The following is a 20,796-nucleotide window of genomic DNA, read 5'->3' as shown; positions in this document are numbered from 1 at the left end:
CATTTCACACCAGCCTGCATGGAGACAGCAGTAAATTTAATTCTGTATTTACAGATAAAGTAATTTTGCATTTACAGTAGCAGCATATCAATGCAACTGTAATGTTAAACATTAAGTTCTGTCCAGGGATAAGGAAACTATTACATATTGTAACAGGCACTAGTGAGTAGTGGTGTAACTAGGGTTTTTGGAGCCCAAGGCAAGATTAAAAATAGCGCCCCTCACTTTGTGCCAAAAAAAGTGGATGTGACCACATGCCACAAAGGGGCGTGGCCACTGGAAATGGGGGCATGTCAACATGACAAGCCACCAGTTCTCGTCACTCTGAGAACATTCCTTTCCATTCCATATGCACCTAAATGCCTCCAGTAGTAGTGCCCCTTACATATAAGACACACACACACACAACACAATAATAATTACCAAAATCCCCGCTCCAGCTCCTACCGCCATCCGTTCCTCCTGCTCTGCACTATGGGACAGACGTCATGACGTTTCTTCACCTACTGCGGGAGTCGGAAGGCAGAGCTCATGAGCGAGCTCTAGCCCAGCTCCGGTCCTGGGTGCAGCAGCCAATGAGAGTGTCTGCCTCTTTTTGGCTGCTAAAACAAACACAGCGCCACCGATTAGTACTACCCGGCGGCGGTGTGTTTGTTTTACTGTGTGCCATCGGTCCGACTCTGCCCAGGGCACGTGTCCCGCTTGACACCCCACCCCAACCCACACACACAGTTATACCACTGTTGGTGAGCAGCCTCTCCATGCCTTGGAGTTCTAGATCCTGATTGATAACTTATGCCCACAACCCAGTGGCGTAACTTCATCCCAGGTGCCCGGAGGCAAGATAAATGTTGGTGCTCCCCCCCCCCCCAAACTAAAATGTACCACCCCCCAGCACCTATGCCAGCCCCAGCTGCCGCCGCCCCCCTTACGCAGTTCCTTTTGTATAATGCCCCCAGTAGTGGTCCCCCTATGCAGTGCCCACCTATATAGTGCTTCCCAGTAATGGTCCCCCTATGCGGTACCTCCGGTAGTTGCCCCCTGTAGTGTAGGCCCCTGTAGTGATGGCCCCCACTGCACGCGCACACACACAAAAAAAAAAAAACCACTTACCTTTATCCCCGCTCCAGTGCTACTGCCGTCCATCCCCGGCGCCCGCTCCTTGGCACTATGGGAGTGACGTCATTACGTCACTCCCATAGTGCACTGCGGGACCAGGAAGATGAAGCTCACTCCTGAGCTCTGTCCCCGGCGTCCGCTCCTCGGCACTATGGGAGTGACGTTATGACGTCACTCCCATAGTACACTGCGGGACCCGGAAGACGGAGGGAGCTCCGTCCTCTGGCTGCCGCCGGGGGTTTGAATAGGAGCCGGGCGCTCGCTGGTAACACACTCAGCGGGCGCCTGGCAAATGGAGGGTGCAGGGGGTGCGACCGCACCCCTTGCACCCTCTGTAATTACGCCAATGGAGGTGGAGCGCCGATCAGCGGCGCTCCTTCTCCATGCAGCTCCCGGGGACAATGGAGCCAGGTGCCCTCTTCAGGGCTGACGCCCGGCGGCAAGTGACTCAATTGTCTCCGGGAGTTCCGCCACTGCCACAACCATCTGCAACTCAATAAGACAGCTCAGCGTGGAGTAGTGGTTTTTCCTGTGGAAGACAGGAAAGCCAAACACAGGACCAGATGGATAAAAACAAGGTTTGCCCCGTGAGCTAGATTACACCAAACTAGAAGCTTTTGAGAGTCCGGTATTTATGACAGTCTACTAAATTGACCACTTATGGAGAAGAGGCATCCTGCACCCGAAGAGCTGGAACCAGAGCGATTAGTGGAGTACGGACCCCAGCAGTACAATAACTATACAGTATATTCATGAAAAGTAAAAGGGACGAAGAAGTCTTAGCACTTCCTATGGGGTATAGATTTGTAGTTTTCTTGCTGAATAAAGCCAATTTATGCTTCAAAATCCAATAGTAGACCTGTGTTTTATGCATCCTATGTCAATCACAAATAGCATTGTTAAATTAAAGCTACCCATTATTTGGTTACTACATATAAAAAGCAGGCAGTAATTTTCCTGCAAAAAATATTAATTTGTATCGCAGCTCAGGGGATAATGTGCTCCCTTTATTTGCTATGCTCCTAACCCAGTCACTGACCTTAAGGCTGCTACCTTGGAGGCCTTTACCATTACAATATAAAACTCCCACATTTTAGAAGTTGCCTTTACATTGTGAACTAACATTGTCTTTTTGAAAGCAGACAGGTAGAGTAAATTGGTGTTTGGGGGGCACAGTTTCACTAAGATCACATGAAATTTTACCAACTGCTAAGAAAAAAAGAGACCACTGCCAAAGCCGCAGATAAAAATGAATGGGGATTTTTTTCACTCTGCATAAATCAGAAGGTTACCGCATATTCCAGGTCATACGAGTACATAACTAGACTTTTTTTGTGCCACAAAGATAAACCCATATAAATTAATTGCTGTGTTTTCATAGTCTGTGCCCAGATTCATGCATTTTGGACTATTTTGCAGACGTGCAGTAGGATATAGTTAGCTTATTTAATCATGTCGGGCCAATTTCCAGAAGGAGCAAATATGCCCCAAATCACTGCTGGTGACAGAGTGTTTCAATTATTTTTCATGTCGCGGTAATTAATGGGTGCCCAATGGTGCAATTAAATTGTTTTGGATGCCCATTATCGTGCTCTTCACGGGTAATTAGACTATGTTTAGTTGAGTAAAACGGCCAAGTCCTGGTTAGGGTGCCAAAACCAGGCTTTATCGCACATTTCTGCTAGTCTCCTCAGGACCGGAGGTGTACAGAAATGCCGGTGCCACTACCTGCCGCCGGCGAAAAACAATTCTGAATATCTTCTAGCTTTAATATTGCATTATCCAGAAGAACACCTTGGACTAAATTTACTAAGAAGCAGCTTTTTCAAACAGCTCCTTCGCACCGTGTATAAGCCCATATTTTAAAGCAGCAGCGTATCAAATTACCATTTTAAATTTTGGACTTAAACATGCGATGGCTGGTTAGTAAATATCCCCCTTTGATTGTTAAGCATTACAGTGGTTGCGCATATTGTAGTATCTTATACCATCTTGCCTGCTCATCACTACATCAAATATACTTCCCTATGTTCACCCGAAGGGGTAAATTTACTAAGATGGGAGTTCTATTTAAGAAGTGATGTTGCCCATAGCAACAAAACAGATTCTACTTCTCATTTATCTAACACCTTCTATAAGATAATACCTGGAATCTGATTGGTTTCTATGGGCAACATCACTTCTTAACAGAACTCCCATCTTAGTAAATTTACCCCTGTGTTAGATATCAGATTGAAGCATGAATGATAGATAAAAAAATGATAAAGGAGCATTAAGGCCTGTGGGGGCCCTGGAGCAACTCACTCGTGTGGGCACCATCCAAAAAAAATTGACCCCCTACCCACACATCTGCCGCCACAACCCTTACTGGCAGAGCCGCAGTGTAGTATATCATGTTAGCAATGCTGCCGGCAGTGATCCCCTGTTCTCACGCTTACCACCACCACTACAGACCGTCCAACATAACCCGTTCCACCAGATACAAAATGCTCTGCTCCTGGACTTCCTTCTTAATTTATGATTGCAGACACCTGTGTTGAATCGTAAAAAAAGAGGGAAGTCCAGGTGCAGAGCATTGAGTACCTGGTGGAAGGGGTCATGTTGGAGGGTAGGCTGCTATACCCCTTACCGGCAGCATCACATCATGCCCGCAGCAGTGCCGGGAACCGGTTCCCAGCAGCAGTTGTAATGTAAAACATTACAACACTAACAAAGGCCGGCCAAGGGCCAATGATTGGGTCAGAATAGGGGCAACTGCCCCGTCCACCACCCTATAATTTGGCCCTGTTAATCAGTACACAAGTGTGGTATGTTAATAGGTAGAAGTAGTGTGACATGTGGACAAACACCTACACAGGAAAAGTCAAGCTTAGGCCAGGAACAATATCTGCCATCTAGCTTGAAGAAACAAATGTGGCGTCTCCTGCAAACAAGAAAGGTGGAAGATGGGGCTGACCTGAGCAGGCAGAGCTGAAGTCTTGTACATCACAATGAACTTTTACTCCAGGCAGCTGTGGAATTCTTGTTTCTGGAGGAGCTACAACTCCCCCAGTCCAAGTATTTAACTCCCTACTGGCTGGCAAGCCCTATAGCAGTGCAGCAATGGGTGCAGGCCATGTGAAAATAAAGATCATCAATGCCTCTTTACAGACTTATTTTTGTTATTCTTTATTTATATAGTGCTACCAATGTACGCAGAACTGTAGAGAATGTGTCATTCATATCTGTCCCTACCCCACAGCTTAAGCTGCATACACACACACGATTTTCTGAACGATTTTTTAAAGTGTAATGAACAATTTATTTATTTTTTTTAACTAAAAACGATTTTTGCATATTCCCTTAATGAAAATCATTCAGTTGGTCAGTCTGACTGAACTACAAACGTGAATGCGCATTAACGATAATCGTTCATCATTTTAAAGCTACATACACATGTAAAGATTTTCTGTCCAACCATCCAACTAGTTGACTGGTTGGAATGAAAATCTGGTAACGTATGAGAGTAAATGATGATCAGCAATTTGCTCCTAAATGCCAGAAAACAGATGAAAATGGTCGTCAGACAAGTTTGTTAAATGTTTGAACTAAACAATTTGTTCAAACAACAGTTTGTCCATTTTCCGGCATTTGGGAGCAAATTGCTGATTGTCATTTGCCTTCATACCTTACCAGATTTTCATTCCAACCAATCAACTAGTTGGATGGTTGGACAGAAAATCTTTACGTGTGTATGCAGCTTAACTCAGAAAGTGAACGATTTTTTCAACTGAACGACATCGTTAACGATAATCGTTCAAAAAATCGTTGTGTGTGTGTATTCACCTACACAGTCTAATTCCCTAACATACAAGCACTCCAACATTAGTGTTCATTTTGTCAGATTCTAATTAACCAGTATGTTTTTGGAGTGTGGGAGGAAACCAGTATGTTTTTGGAGTGTGGGAGGAAACCAGAACACCCTGAAAACCAGAAGAAAAAAAAAAAAGATTTTTGTTTAAGTTTTTATTTTTTTCATCTTTTTTTGCACGGTTTTACTACAAAAATTAATCCTGCTTATTATATTAATACTCTGAAACATTACTATGTATTAGAAACCATCTTTTAATGTTTTTTAACCGTACTGAAAACACACACAAGCACTGGGAGAACATATAAGCACCACACAAATGAGCCATGACTGGTTATTAAACTCATCAGTGCATACAATAATACTACCCACTATGCCACCATTCTACCTCAATTGTGTTAACAAGTAGGCTTTGTCGCAGTAATAACAATAATGAAAAGAAGGGACACTTGCTTGCCATGATTATATCTGGACAGTCTCAATTTTTGGTAATGAAACTATTCATAACAGAATGATTATTCTAAGGATTAAAACTCCTGATGACCAAAACCAATTAGTTTTATAAAATTTTAGCACCCAAAAGGATGCACAGGGTGAAACAAGACAGTGTTGCACATAAATCTTTAGCTGCATACACACACGATTTTTTGAACGATTATCGTTAAAAGATATCGTTTAACGATAATTGTTTGAAAAAATCCTTCACTTTCTGAGTGAAACGATCTTTCATGCGCGCTCACATTTGTAGTTCAGTCAGACTTGTCAATTGAACGATTTTCATTAAGGCAATATGCAAAAATCGTTTGTAGTTAAAAAAAATCGTTCATTACACTTTAAAAAAATCTAATCTGACAGATAATCGTTGGTAACAAAATAGTTTTGTGTATATGCAGCTTTTGTTTTTAGATTCACAATCATGATATACCAGTGAAAAGAATATGATTGATAGAAAAACCTATCATGAAGCCAACAGCATACTCTGCTAGAGAAAGTGCGTACACACGTTACGATTAAAATGCACGATATGAACGATAACATCATTATCGTTCATTTTTCGGTGACTCCAACACACCAACGACCTGTGATGTGCGGGCAAGTATGGACGATAAAGCCATCGTCCATCGACCGTGCATGCAGGCCAACCTGGTTGATATCGACCAGGATACTATAGGGACCTGCGATCGTTGATCGCGGGTCGCTGGTGTGCTGGATGATAGATAATCCAGCACACCCGGGACATCGTTCAGAGATATCATTATCGCTGATGGTCGTCCCATGTGTATGCACCATTAGGCACTTTACTCACCGGTTACAAAAATACCAGTGGCATAGCATGTAAAATACGATCACGTCATGTAGTAACCAGTATTTACGCTCATGGCTGACACCATTGATCCAAAGCATTCCCAATACCATTCAAAAATGCACCACTGCAGATCCCGACCACAGGCCCAAATGGTTATGTAAGTCACTGGAACAGGTTACTATACACGTTTATATGCTTTTACTTGTGTTAAATGCTAATGAAATCATGATTTTTTTATTTTATTTTATTTTTAAACAGGGCCTTAAAAATGCTATTTTTGGGTATAAAATATTATTTGGATTATTTGCCTTCTGCATAAGCCACGCATAAATGCTTTATTTTAGTTTCTATCTTTGTACTGTATGTACTACTGCTGCACTGTTTGTGCAATTACTTTAGTACAAGAGTTGAAGTAAATTCCTGTAAGGCATTTCAGCTAGTGCCCTGCTGGCTGGCACTTCAGTATTATGTTGCGCCCCTCATCATCCTTAAAACTTTATTAAGGACTATTTTCTAGCTCATTATTTTTTTTTGTAGAGTTTGACGGACCAACAGTTACAACATATACGTGCTCCTATTTATTTAAATGCTTGGGATACCACCACTGTAAAACCTCTAGGACTATTTGAAACATGAGTAAGGTCCAGCAATGACTTAAAACCAGGTCAATGCCACTTTATAAAAAGAAAACAAATCATTATAAAAATTAATTACCCTTCACTGTAAATACAGAAGTCCTTACGCTGTGAACTCTATTTATATGCCAAAAGTGGAAAGATAGTGATTTGACTATTTTTTATCTATTGTACAGATTTCTACAGGTAAAACTAATTTGTACAATATATTGGGGACACGGTGACTGCAAATGAAACTATGGTTTCATAGAACAATATTTTTTTCAAGCCACCTCAGCATCTGTAGTCCCTACTCACTTTCACACCCCAGAGATTTTATTCATCCAAAGGAAATAATGAAATAAACCTCTTGAACTAAATCTGTTTTCGCTTAGCACACATTACGAATTGACTTCCTCTATCAATTTTTCTTAATCAGTCCAGAATGAATTGGGCATATTTTATGTAAATGTATGTTTTTAGCTGGAATGATGCAACTAAGTACGGATTTTAAATCAGACTAAATGAAAATAATGCAATGGATTAAAGCTAAAGAATGAATTCCACATGTACCTCACCTACATACATTATATATACTGGTTGACCATTATTGGAATTGCCCAAGTCACGTACTCATGAGGTTTTAAAGTATTTTGACTACACCCCTTTGGTGGGCTGTGTGCTACACATAATTTGGAATATGGAGCATCATGAGTATTACAGATGTGCACACTTGGAAAACCAGTTGTTTTAACCATTAAGCCAAAAAACACTTTGTACATGCATGTAACGCATAGGTGGAAAGTAATAGGAATAACATTAAAATTAAAGAAAAAAATATAACTTTATATTAAGTACTGTAATTTTATATTCATTCTGGCATCAAATGGATTAATGATATATTGTTATTGGACACATTTGTTAGCAGAAAAACATTCAGTAGAGAACAACAACATACTAGTATGAAATACTTAATAAATATATATATATTTTTTTAAATGACATTTTATAGTATCAACGAATTCCTAACAGCTAAGAAAATAATTTATTTAAAGTCTGTTTGACGAATACTAATGGATAGTGAATTATAGCAATGTATTACTGTATTTAAAAAAATAAAAAATCTGTAAAAAGAATTTATTAAAAACCAGAGCCAGAATAAAAATCTGAAAAGACTTCTGACTGGCTCCAGTCCAACCATCACAGTGAAACACACCACCCTGCTACAGAGACACAAGACTTGCAAACTATTACCATGACGAATGATAACAAGATAGAAATATTAGACATTAGTGAAATTGTGAAGAGGTTTCTATAAAGAAGTAAAAGTAAACAAAGTAGCGGAAGCAGCTGTTTTGGAGAGGGAATCTGGAGTAGTAAGGTTGAATGTGGAAACCTCTGCCACGTATATATCTATATATACCCCTCCCCCAGCTGGAGAATGTCACAGACCCCCAGAGCACAGGCTACTCTGCAGAAATCACTCAAATCCAGCATTGCTGCTTTCTCACACATCACGTCTGCATTCAGGATCTGTCCCAATCTCTGCCAAATGCTGATTTTCTACATAAATCACTGGGAGGAAGCATAAAGAAGAAACTAGAAATCTCTAGCAGACTTTGCCCGCTTCTGCTGAAAATAAAAAGAGAACAAGCTGCCTGTTTGGCACTGTGTGCTATACCCATCAACTTCTATAACCATCATCACACACACTGGAGGGGTAACTGCTTGGCAAGCTAGGGGAGCCTTATTAGCTAGATGAAGTTAATGCCAATAAGACACAACTTCAGCATTGCCCAGTAAGCAGCTACTGCACAGGACTGTGAGAAATCACCCAGCACTGTGCCCCCCACACACAAGCCAATGACACCTCTAGGGGAATAAACTGCATATCTGAATTCATCACTGGCCTGCTGAGAATAAGGGAGCTCTACTGTATAGTTACTCAGGGAATATTAATGTACAGTTATGCCAAAGTACTCTATCACCATTCATGGAACATTAGTGTAGGGTTACTCAGAGGCTCTTCTCAACCTCTGAAGGAACTTTACTGTATGGTTGCTCAGAGGTACTCCGCCACCACTGAGGGAGCATTACTGTATGGTTACTCAGAGGGTCTTCATTACTCATTACTGTATGTGGTTACTTGAAGGTACCTCAGTACTCAGGGAGCATTACTGTATTGGTACTCAGAGGTACTCCACGACTCAGGGAACCTCACTGTATGATTACTCAGAGGTACTTCAGCACTTAGAGAGACACTGCAGGTCCCTTAGATACTTTATAACATAACACTCATTACCAGTGCGGACAGTAACAGCAGACAAACTCGCTTACATAAATACCAATATTCTGTAGTTTTACAGTTGTCATGGCAAAAGGAAAACATGCCATGTCAAAGCAGTCAAGCACATCTCTCTTACGAAATGCAATAGGAGAATCCCTTCTGACCACTCACATCCCCAGCAACAGTGCACAAAACCTACATTGCAGAGCTGCAGGGGCTGTGATTTATGGGTGCACAGTGCACAGTCTGGGACATGACCAGGCTGTGCACTGGTGACGGCAGAAAAGGCAATGAAAGTTTAGTGAGCTGCATGAGTGAGTGCAGGAACGGCTCTCTCTCTCTTCTGTTTAGTGAGCTGAATGGGTTAGTGTTAGAACAAGTCTCTCATCGCTAAGCGAGCTGCGTGGGTTAGTGTAGGAACAGATTCTCACCGCATAGTTAGCTGCGTGGGTTAGTGCAGGAACGGCTCTCTCACCTCTGCTCAGTGCTGCGCCACTCTCCGCACTTTTACCACTGCCCAGTCCCGCCAGCAGAGTGACTGTCAGCAGCCGAAGGCTCCGGCCCGTGTTTTATATCCCGCTGTGTTCCCTCCACCCCTCTCTCCAGGCTGCTCAGCCCCTGTCTCTGTTCTACGTGAGACTCCTCACACTGGCACGGTGAGCCGGCGCAGGCGCACACCAGCACACTACTGCGCATGCGCCCCCTCCAGCTCCCGAATTGTGCCGGGAATGTACGAGGTCACTCGCCTCTAGTACTGATTTGTTGTTTTGTTTTTAAATCAAAGTAACTTGTTGCAATTTTATTAATAGTGTGTGCTTTTATTGTTTAGAAATGGTTTAACAATCAAGCTCACAGAGGTGTATTTATGAAAAAATTACCAAACTGTTGAAAATTTTTGGCATGTTTTGCCGTGTCAGGCAATATTGGGACACCCGGGAAGGGTGTAGTGTAGTTGGGGGACACAGGCAGGTGACATACTGATATGGACAATGCTATACAGAACACGGAGTGACCACCATAAAATATAGACAGCATCACAGTGTCCACCATACAATATAGACATTAACGCAGTGGTCACCATACAATAGACATTATTGCAGTGACCGCCATACAGCAAATTCGCTATCCCAATGAATGCCATACTGCAAAGACATCATCCCAGTAACTGCCATACTGCTCAGAGAGCATCCTATAGTCCACCATATCACACAGCACGCATGGGACTGCGATACAATACAATCACCACATATATTATATACTAGATGTTGCCCGCGGCTTCGCCCACAATGAAATCGCTTCTGACAACTTTTTTTTATTTGCGGTGTAGTTGTATTGCTTTACATATGGACGAGAGTGGCCCACGTGACCAGCAACGCTATACAGACTGTTGGCAGCAGCGCCCTCACCCACCACTCACACCAATGTCCCTGTGCACAGACTGCTATGTAGTCTATCTTATTCAAGTGACCGCGGGCCCAAAGCCCCTCTCCCCCCACCCATTACTGGCCGCATGCATGGTGCAACACTTATCTAACCAATGTCAATGTGTGCTCTGTGGGGGTCATTCAGACCCGTTCGCTCGCAAAGGACGCTCGCAAACGGGTCGATGTTGCCCCACTGCGCATGCGCACGACGGAGGGAGCTCCGTCGTGCGCATGCGCGAGACCCGGACTGCGACAGCCAAGCTGTCGCCCCGGGTCTCGCACCAAAGGGGGCGTGCTGTCGATGTTGATTGACAGCACGCCCCCTTTGGTGAGCGTGCCGGGGGCGTGGTGGCCAGACGGAGGCGTTCCCATGGGAACGCCTACCGTCTGAAGCCGGCCCCACTGACATCACTAGTGATGTCAGTGGGAGTGATTTTGGCTCTGATAGAGCCAAAATCACTCCAGGGCTTGCGGCAGTGAGACCCTACCGCAGGGTCTCCGTCGCAAGCCCGATGGTCGTGATGGTCTTGACCATCGCGACCATCATCATGGACGCTCGCTATAGCTGTGGGTCATCACCCACAGCTATACGAGCGTCCAGGAGGATGCTCCATTTTCAAGGAGGAGGGCCCTGATTCAGAGCGAGCGCTCTGGTCAGAGCGTCCGGCTCTGAATCAGGCCCTGTGTCCAGACTGTTCAAATCCCAAGGCCAGAGGATTGGCAGGAGTGAAGATCCAGACAGGGGATTAAGGTAAGTAAAACTAACCCTCCCTTAGGGGTGCCTAACTCCAACCCCCCCTAAGTGCCTAAACCTAACCCCCTCGTCCCTGCAGCCTAAACCTAAGTCTCCCGAGGGGGTTGTTTAACCCTAACTTCCCCCCAGGGGTGCCTAACCCTAACCACCCCTTCCCCTAGCCTATCCCTAACCCTCCCGGGGGGTGGTGCCTTACCCTAAGCCCCCCCCCCCGGGAGCTCCTAACCTAAACATCCCCCTCGCGCGGCTGTCCGCGCTCGCCACCCGGCTTACCTTCGTTCAGTATGCCGGGCGTCAAGCTCCCGGCGTAGGGATGATTGGCGTTGGGATTTCGACGCCTATCATTAGACCCCTGCCGGGATTTCAGTCGGGAAGCCGGCGGTCGGCATTTCGACCGTCGGCTTCCTGACTGCATCACGTCGGGAGCTCTCAAATTGCAGTGGCACTACAAGTTCCTTCCAGCACATCCAGTTGACAAGGTGTGCTTAGACTTGTAGTGCCACTACTGCTGGATACTTGTGTTCCCCTCCTTGCTGCCTGGGCATGGTCATGTCAGTTACATGGAGTAATACAGGACTTGCATAACTTGCAGGATCTGTAGCTGTGGTGGCCAAATGTTGTAACATGCTGCATGTCATCTTGGGAGGAAATAGCGAAACAGTGGGATTGGAGAGGAGAACACCATGCTGATCCAGTACGCTGCGCATAAAATGAGTGTGTGCGTCTGTAGTGCCAGCAGCAGTTTGTAAAATAAAAAAATATGCCCTCAAAGTGAAAGGGAGCGGGGGGAATCCAGTGATGTCCAGGAAGAGTAGGGGGGCCAGTGAGGAGAGAGCCGAGGGCTGGTGTTGCGATATACGCTGACATCACAGAGCACTTCAGTCATGCGACTGTCAGTGTGCTGCTGAAGTTGTAGCCACGCTGAGACCAGCACAAAGACATCGGCTGCTGATAAGTGCCGGGGGGCGCGGCTGCTGCCAGCAGCAGCCCCGTGTGAAAGGATGTGTCTCAGAGACATCATTCTTTTTTTGTTAGGCAGCTTAGCGGCAACCTCCAGGTGCCGGCGCTCTAGGCAGCTGCCTAAAGTTGCCTATGTGGTGTACTTTCGCAAATGAAAAAATCTGCCACATATCTGAACAGTACTTGCCGACTCTCCCGCAATGGCTGGTGGCACTCTCAGCCACCCGCAAAAGAGGACAAGTCTCCCAACACCGAGTTAATCAGTTAATCAGTGCATTCACCAACAGTGTGTTCTGTTGGAAAGCATTCCTGAGAATAAAGCAGTGTAATGCCCTTTTCTACTGACCTGATAAATGTAGAGTTTTTGCACGTGAACGCGCATTTACCCGGGATTTTTGTCAGTGGAAACGGCTCAACCCGGGGGGGCCAGTGTCCCGGGAATCCAACCCTGGTAGCTGGCAAAGTTATCCCTGAGAAGGACTCGGGAAAGCCTCAGTGGACCCGATCACAGCAGCGGGAGAGCCTCTTTCCCAGCTCAAGCAGATGATCTCATCACCAAGCTCCGGCATTGCACCCATTTGCAGTGTCAACGGCGCCGACCTGGGAATTTCCCAGGCCGGAGCCGCAGTGTAAAACGGGTTGTCTCGGGTCTGAGCTGGTTTGGAACTGTGGGCCAGATTCAGACCCGCTCGCTAGATGCATTCGCACGCAACCAAAGTATGCAAATCCCGCGATTGCACGGCAAGGCATTAGCACGTCCACTATGTCTTGGCGTGCGATCACAGTGTGTATTGAGACACCCACCAGCCTCTCTTAAGACGCCCACTTTCCCTTAGTGATACATGTCATCTCCAGGAAGTGTATGCAACAATCGGTAACATCGGACCCATACGCAGCACTTGTGGCTGACAATACCCTACTGCAAGCAATGCGAGTGCTTCAGTGTGTAATTCAGCCATGTGACATTATGAAGCTGCATCTTAATTATTCACGCCTCTGAAACGGCGTTAGGATGCTCAGACACGCTTGCGTTCGCACCACCACTCCCCCGTTTCCATCAATTATCCCATCACCACCCACAAATGGCTCGTCTTGTCACTCATTCTAGCGAGGTGGCTATGTGCAGCATGCGAACGCTTCCTGAGCGCATGGACTAGTTCGCGCACGCATACTGCGTCTTTTACGCATGCGCACATTGCAAACATCGGCAGGCTACGTGCGAACGTAGTGAGTGGGTCTGAATCAGGCCCTGTGTTCCAATTCCCGGGTCAGACCCAGGACTTTAGTAGAAAAGAGGTATTTCTGATATAAAAAAAATGTAAGAGCCCTTATCTAAACTAACCATTTCAGTGTGGTATATTATGTATGTATATATATATATATATATATATGTTGCAATTATTATGTCAAAATGTCTTCTATGTCGATATTCAGTGTGACGAATTGTTGTAATGTCGACAGTGGGCCTGATTCAGACCCACTCGCAAGCGGCTGTCCGCTCGCAAGTGGGTCGATGTTATGGACTGAGCATGCGCACGACGGAAGGAGCTCCGTCGTGCGCATGCGCCAGACGCGACGAGCGAAGGAAAGTCCTTCGCTCGTTGTGTCCGATCAAAGGGGGCGTGCTGTCAATGTTGATTGACAGCACGCCCCCTTTGGTGGGCGTGCCGGGGGCGTGCCTCCCTGACGGGGGCGTTCCCACGGGAACGCCTCCCGTCAGAAGCCGGCCCACTGACATCACTAGTGATGTCAGTGGGAGTGATTTTGGCTCTGACAGAACCAAAATCACTCCGGAGCTTGCGGTTGAAAACCTCAACCGCAGGCTCTGGCTCGCAAATTCGATGGTCGCGATGGTCTCGACCATCGCGACCATCACAATGCACGCTCGTATAGCCTGTGGGTGGTGACCCACAGCTATACGAGCGTCCAGGAGGACGCTCCATGAAAATGGAGGCCGGCCCTCATTCAGAGCGTGCGCTCTGCTCAGAGCGTACGGCTCTGAATGAGGGCCAGTGTCTTATTACTGTCACTCTATCCCTAACCCTAATGCACATGTTGACATTTTCACAATGTCAACATTTCATGTGTCAAAAATCTTTCCATGTTGACATTTTCCAGGTGTCGACATTTATGGTGTCTTAATTTTAACCGTGTTGACATTAAAAATGTCAACTTACTGACTGCATGCCCTCCATTTGCTACTGCAATTATTTAGGCTGCATTTTCAACTAAAGAGCAGTGTTTTCTATATCATCAATCAATGATCCACTTTTTTCTGTGATCAACCACTTAACTACCAAAATTTAAGCCATCCGCAGTACTCTCTCTTCTCTCCAGCCTTCTATGCCCACCTCACAGCCTCTACCCTGAGCCATCTGCCTTACCACTCTTTCTGCCTTCTCTCCCACCGCTTGGGATAAAAAGTCTGCATCCTCTTTTCCTTGTCTCTCCCTGCCACTTGCCTCCTTGACTGTATTCCCTCCCACCTCCTTCACTTTTCTATCCAGATCCTCTCTCTCACCTTACCCATCTCTTTCTCATGTCCCTCTCTTCCGGCTCTGTCCCCACTTTCTTCAAACATACCCTAGTCTCCCATCCTTAAGAACCCCTCACTTGACACTGACTCTCCTTCTCTAATTAATGCCCTATATCTCTCCTCCCTTATGCCTCCAAGCTCCTACAGAGGATAGTCTATCTCTGCCTCACTTTGTTCCTTTTCATCAACTCACTTCTTGACCCTCTTCAATCTGGCTTCCATCCCCTTAACTCCACTGAAACTGTGCTTACCACGGTCACCAATTACATTCTCATGGCCAAATCCAAGGGCCACTTCTCTCTGCTTTTCCTCCTCGGTCAGCCGCCTTTGACACTGTCAACAACCCTCTCCTTCTCCACTCCATTGGCCTCTGCGAATCTGTCATTTTGTAGCCAGGTGTAATAGTGTAGAACAGGGGTGGGGAACCTTTTTTCTGGCGAAGGCCACTTTTATATAACATTATTCGCAGGCCAGTGCAGGCCACACCTCCTCTGTGTGACATCACACAGGGGCGGGGCCACAATAGCCAGTGATTACAGCAATGCCCGGAGCTATAAGGGCAGCGGTGTGACCATCTGAAGAATCCTAAGGACGCTCCAGGCGGCACTGCTGCATAGATTCTGGCTGCAGGGTGCCATTCTAGGTACCCTGCTAGCCAGAAGAGGCTAGCAGAAAAAAGCTCAGAGGGCCAGACCAAATGATTCCTGAGGTTCCCCATCCCTGGTGTAGAAGCACACTGTAGATGGCTCTTGGAACTTGTACTCTTAGCAGGCAATGGTAGTTTGCAGAAATATGAAATGTTAACTGCGTACAGGAACTAGGTGGATTGGTGCAGAGAGTTCCAGTGTGATAAATGGAATACACACAAAGTAACCGGCTTTCTTCAAATACTTTGCAGATGAGGCACAATGCAGGCGCGCACGCAGGGGGGTTTCCGAGTACCTGGGAACACCCGCTGGCCCAGTGACGGGCTGGGCTGGGGGGCAGGGTGCCATGTGTTCCCCCCGGGCTGCTCCATTGCCAAGTCGCCGCTTCCTTGGACAGGTAAGGGACCCTGGGCTGCAGATTCCATGCAGACTAGCCATCCGCATGGATCTGCTGAAAATGGCCTCCAAAAATGGCCGCCGCCAAGGAGGACAGATGCTAGAGGTGCTAATTGACCTCTAGTGTCTGTCAGGGAACATAGAGTGCATAGCATTACCCGGAAGTGCCAGGAACGCTGGCGCCGATGGGAAAAGATGCAGAAAGCTGCATCTTCTCCCATATAACCCGACAACGAGCGTGAGACCCCTGACAATGAGCGTGAGACCTCTGACAATAAGCATGAGACCCTTGACAATAAGCGTGAGATCCTTGACAATGAGCGTGAGATCCCTGACAACAAGCATGTAAACCCATAGCATAAAACCCCTGGCAACGAGCATGAGACCCTTGGCAACGAGCATGAGACCCCTGGCAACGAGCATGAGACCCCTGGCAACGAGCAGGTAATTGAAAAGTAATTTGAAGCCTTACTATGGGGCATAAAATGGTGTTAGGGGCATAATTGTATGTGGCATAATGTGTAATTGGCATTACAGTGTGTAGCATAATGTGTAATGGGCATTACTATAAGGAGCAAAAATGATAATGTAAACTGTCTATGGGGGGGTGAATTCGCATTTTTAACTGTTCGCACTGGGAGCCAAATTGCCTATAAACGGCCCTGCATTAGTATTAGCAAAATGCCATGGGTGGGAGGGCGCCAAAAACTTTTTATGGCAGGTGGCGAGCAAAATGTATAGTTACGCCACTGCGCGGCTGCGTTGACTAGTTGGGCACAGTTTCTCCATCTAAACATGACCTCTGTAGCTGCGGCTCTGAGTCTGAGAACACAGCAGCTTTCACTGATGACCCCACAACACTCCCAAAACATGCCCATGACATGAGACGCTCTTTTTGCCTTCACTTCAGGTCACCGCCCAGGAATGCCCATCACTCTGCCACTCCATTTTAATTACCATCTGATCTGATCGCAACAGCATCATTGTGTGTACACTCAGGGTAACACATTTGCCGTACTGGCTTTCTGAGGTTCTCGCACATGCACAGTTGCTAAAAATCACATTGTGCAAGTTTTATGCCCAGATGCCTTGTTATTTATATTATTTATAGTTATTTATATTAAAACATTTGAAGTACACAATAAAGTATATTGCAGGCTTATTCTGGTTAGACTTTTTTGTCATTGGCTCGGTAACAATTATTTGGAAACCCCCCTTTCAAAATCCTGCGTTTGCCACTGCAATGGCATATGAGAGCTGAGCGCCACAGTATCACTGGAACAAGAATCACAGGGTGAATGCAGTGCCAGACAGATAAAGATGGAGCTGGAAGCATAGCGCTTGCGAGCGGGTCTGAATCAGGCCCCGAGTTTTCTGCAGAATTAACAGGCAGCAGGCTGAGAATATCTAGCTCCAGAGGTGGACAGCACGGGATGTAGTTAAATTACTGGTGGCCACCATGCCACCGGTCAAAATTCCAAAGGTTAATGCCCAACGGGGGATTTAAGATAGGCTTCGATATGCCGACGCCTATCTTAATCCCAATGCCAGAACACAGAAGTACGCTGGACCGAACGAGGTAAGTCCGGGGCGCCCTTACTGTTAGCCGCGGGAGGGAGGGTTAGTTTTAAGCACCCCTGGGGGGGACTTAGGGTTAGGCAAACCCCAGTGAGGGTTAGGGTTAGACTAGGGGAAGGGGGGGTTAGGGTTACGCACCACTGGGGGGAGGTTTTGGGTTAGGCATCCCCCCGGGAGGGTTAGGTTTAAGGTGCGGAAATGGGTGGTTAGGATTAGGCACCCCCGGGGGGATTTAGGGTTAGGCACCCCTAAAGGAGTATTAGGGTTAGGGGGGGACAGGGGAGGGTAATAGCACTTACCTGCCCCAGTCGGGATCTTCATCCTGTCGGGCATTCGCAGTCGGTATTTCAATACCATACCGGACAGCACAATTAGTAGACTCACTGAAGCTCTATAATGTAGACACCAGAGCAGATAGGAACACAGGCGTAACTAGGAAGATTGCAGAATGAAGTAATGAAGGATGCTACATGAACAACGTAATCTGATCCAGAGGAGCTATATGTGACACTGTGGATAATATTAACTTGTCTTCTCACAGGCGTATCTATAATGGGTGCAGGGTGTGCAGGGCCCACACCAACATCACTGAGAAAATGGCGATGGTCCCCTGGTCAGGGACCCAGGAATTAGCAACTGACAGGTAGGTAATGGAGACAACTGAGTCGTTGGATATTATCACTAGGGAATATCGATAGTAACCGATGAGTCTCACTAAAGAGTATCGGTATTGATCGATGTTAAATATTACTGGAGAATATCAGTAGTGACTGATGTTGAATATCACTGAAAAATATCGGTAGTGACTGATGCTGAATATCACTGGTGAATATCGGTAGTCACTGATGTTGTATATCACTGAAGAATATCAGTAGTGACCGATGCTGAATATCACTGGAGAATATCACAGAGACTGGTGTAGGATACAACATCGTGAAGCCTGGAACATTGATCCTGAAGCTAGCAGCTACTGGAGAAGAGAAGTTGTTCAGGCGACTTCATGTTTCCTGGAGTCCTGCTTTATACCCTTAGGTAGCTGTCCATTGGAGGAGAGAGTCAGCTGAGAGATGACCAGGCTACCATTGGTGGAAGGTCTGGTCAGGTGAGGCAGACAATATGGCTGCGCCCACGACCGCCGTCGCGGGAACTCCGATATGGAGGATTGCGTTGAAGTCAACAGGGCCTCAGGGATAATACTCAGCATGTCATCCGCCGCTGCACCTGGCATCTGACCGCGCAGATGATCAGGGGAAGCTGGTGCCGCAGTGAATAACGGCCGATCCCAGGCTGAATCCTAACAGTACCCCCTCCTTTTAGGGTGGACTCCGAACACCATGAAGGTTTAGCAGGAATTTTTCTATGAAAAGCACGAATAAGCTGCAGAGCATGAGCATCATAGGCTTTTATCCACGCTCATTCTTCTGTGCCGTAGCCCTTCCAGTCAATCAAATACTGAAGATGACCCAAATGATGTCTGGAATCAAGATTACGTTCCACATTAAACTCAAACCCAAGTTGAGTGCAAACTTGTGGAGTTTTAGGTGGAGTGTGATAGAATTGATTGAGAACTAAAGGTCGAAGCAAAGAAATATGAAAAGGTATTAGATACCCGCAGCTGGGAAGGTAATTCCAATTTGTATGCCACCAGGTTCACTACCTTTAAGATACTATAAGGACCAATGAAACACAGAGCTAGTTTCATACTTGGAACTTTCAATCTTAAATTCTTGGTGGAAAGCCAGACCCCATCTCCAGATCGTAGAAGAAGAACAGCCAAACATTTGCGATCAGCAAATTTCTTGTAATTGCTAGATGCTTTCGTTAATGAAGAAAGTATTTTCTTTCAGATATGGGAGAAAGATTCAAGACGACTTGAGACAGCAGGTACTTCTACCGGTGGTAAAGCTTGAAACTTTGGGACACAAAGATGCTTTCCAAAAACAGCGAAGAAAGGAGTAGAATTTGTGGATGTGTGGTAACGATAATTATGAGCAAATTCTGCCCAGGGCAGCAGATCAAACCAATCATCTTGAGAAGAAGCTACAAATTGTCTGAGTGTCTCCAGTTCTTAATTCTGTCTGCCCATTAGTCTGCGGATGATGGGCAGAGAAAAACTTACATTTTATCACACAGGAAGAACACAAGGCTCGCCAGAATCTAGCTACAAATTGTACACCACCGTCAGACATAATTTCTTCAGATAGGCCATGCAGACAAAATATTTTACGGAGAAAGACTTTGGCTAATTGTGGTGCAGAAGGGAGATGAATCAGAGGTATGAAGAGAGCCATTTTAGAGAATCGGTCCACCACTATCCAAATCGTGTTGTGAGCCTTGGAGGAAGGTAACTCAGAAATTAAGTCCATGGAGAAATGAGTCCATGGACTCGACAGAATCAGTAAAGGTCGTAGAGGACCTACTGCCTTTCTTCGAACAGATTTGTGCTGAGTGCACTTTGCACAGGAGAATAAAATTATTGACATCATCTTTCATGGACGGCCAACAGTAGGAACGTTGAAGGGGTTTAAAGGTTTTATGAATGCCAGAATATTGGGAGCCACAAAGACTTTGCCAGGAGGAGGAACAGAACTAACTTGACTGCGTGCAAACACTAGAGGACTGAGAATAGAATGTTTCTTATGTTGATCTTCATTTTCTTCCAGAGGCAAAAAAGGATCTAGAGAGAGCGTCAGCTTTCCGATTCTGCACTCCCAGATGAAAGAAGACCTTCAAATTAAAACTGGAGAAGAAAAGAGCCCAGCGGGCCTGCCTGGAATTAAGACATAGAAACATAGAATTTGACGGCAGATAAGAACCACTTGGTCCATCTAGTCTGCCCCATTTTTAAACATATTTTTACCTCAAACCGTATTGATTCTTACTTCTTCTGAAGGATATCCTATTTGAAAACGTTGAGCCGTCTTCAAATATATCAGATTCTTGTGATCTGTACAAATAGTTACCGGGAACTTGGGTCCTGATTAAGACCCGGTCGCAAGCGCTGTGCGCTCGCAACCAGGTCGATGGTGAGCCAGTGCGCATGTGCACGACGGAGCTGGCTCCGTCGAGCGCATGCACGAGACCCGGATAGCGACGGGCACTCCGTCGCTCCGGGTACCGCGAGACCCTACCACAAGGGTCTCGTCGCAGGCCCGATGGTCGCGAAGGTCTTGACCATCGCGACCATCATCATGGCCGCTCGCTGTAGCTGTGGGTGGTCACCCACAGCTATGCGAGAGGCCAGTAGGCCGTTCTAAAAAAAAAAAAAAAAAAAGCCCGGCCCTGATTCAGAGCGAGCGCTCTGTCAGAGAGCGACCGGGTCTGA

The 20,796-nt window shown here is 46.0% G+C and overlaps 1 protein-coding gene across 5 annotated transcripts in view; it reads right to left on the bottom strand.

Moving 5' to 3' along the window:
* The window catches only part of P4HA1 (prolyl 4-hydroxylase subunit alpha 1), a 70,371-nt gene extending 60,533 nt beyond the window's left edge, over nucleotides 1–9,838 (bottom strand). For 2 of the 5 annotated variants that reach the window (XM_088475740.1, XM_088475742.1), the window contains exon 1: nucleotides 9,608–9,837. In XM_088475740.1, the coding sequence (XP_088331866.1) occupies nucleotides 9,608–9,612 (5 nt within the window). In that variant the 5' untranslated portion in view covers nucleotides 9,613–9,837. Of the gene's footprint in view, nucleotides 1–9,607 lie in introns of all 5 variants that reach the window. The other 3 variants (XM_088475743.1, XM_088475739.1, XM_088475741.1) reach the window with 3 other exon arrangements.
* Nucleotides 9,839–20,796: the final 10,958 nt, after the last annotated feature.

Source organism: Taudactylus pleione, unplaced genomic scaffold (genome assembly GCF_031769625.1).
Source record: "Taudactylus pleione unplaced genomic scaffold, aTauple2 ptg000016l, whole genome shotgun sequence".
In the NCBI taxonomy this organism is placed as follows: Eukaryota; Metazoa; Chordata; class Amphibia; order Anura; family Myobatrachidae; genus Taudactylus; species Taudactylus pleione.
This window is presented reverse-complemented; position numbering and strand designations above follow the sequence as displayed.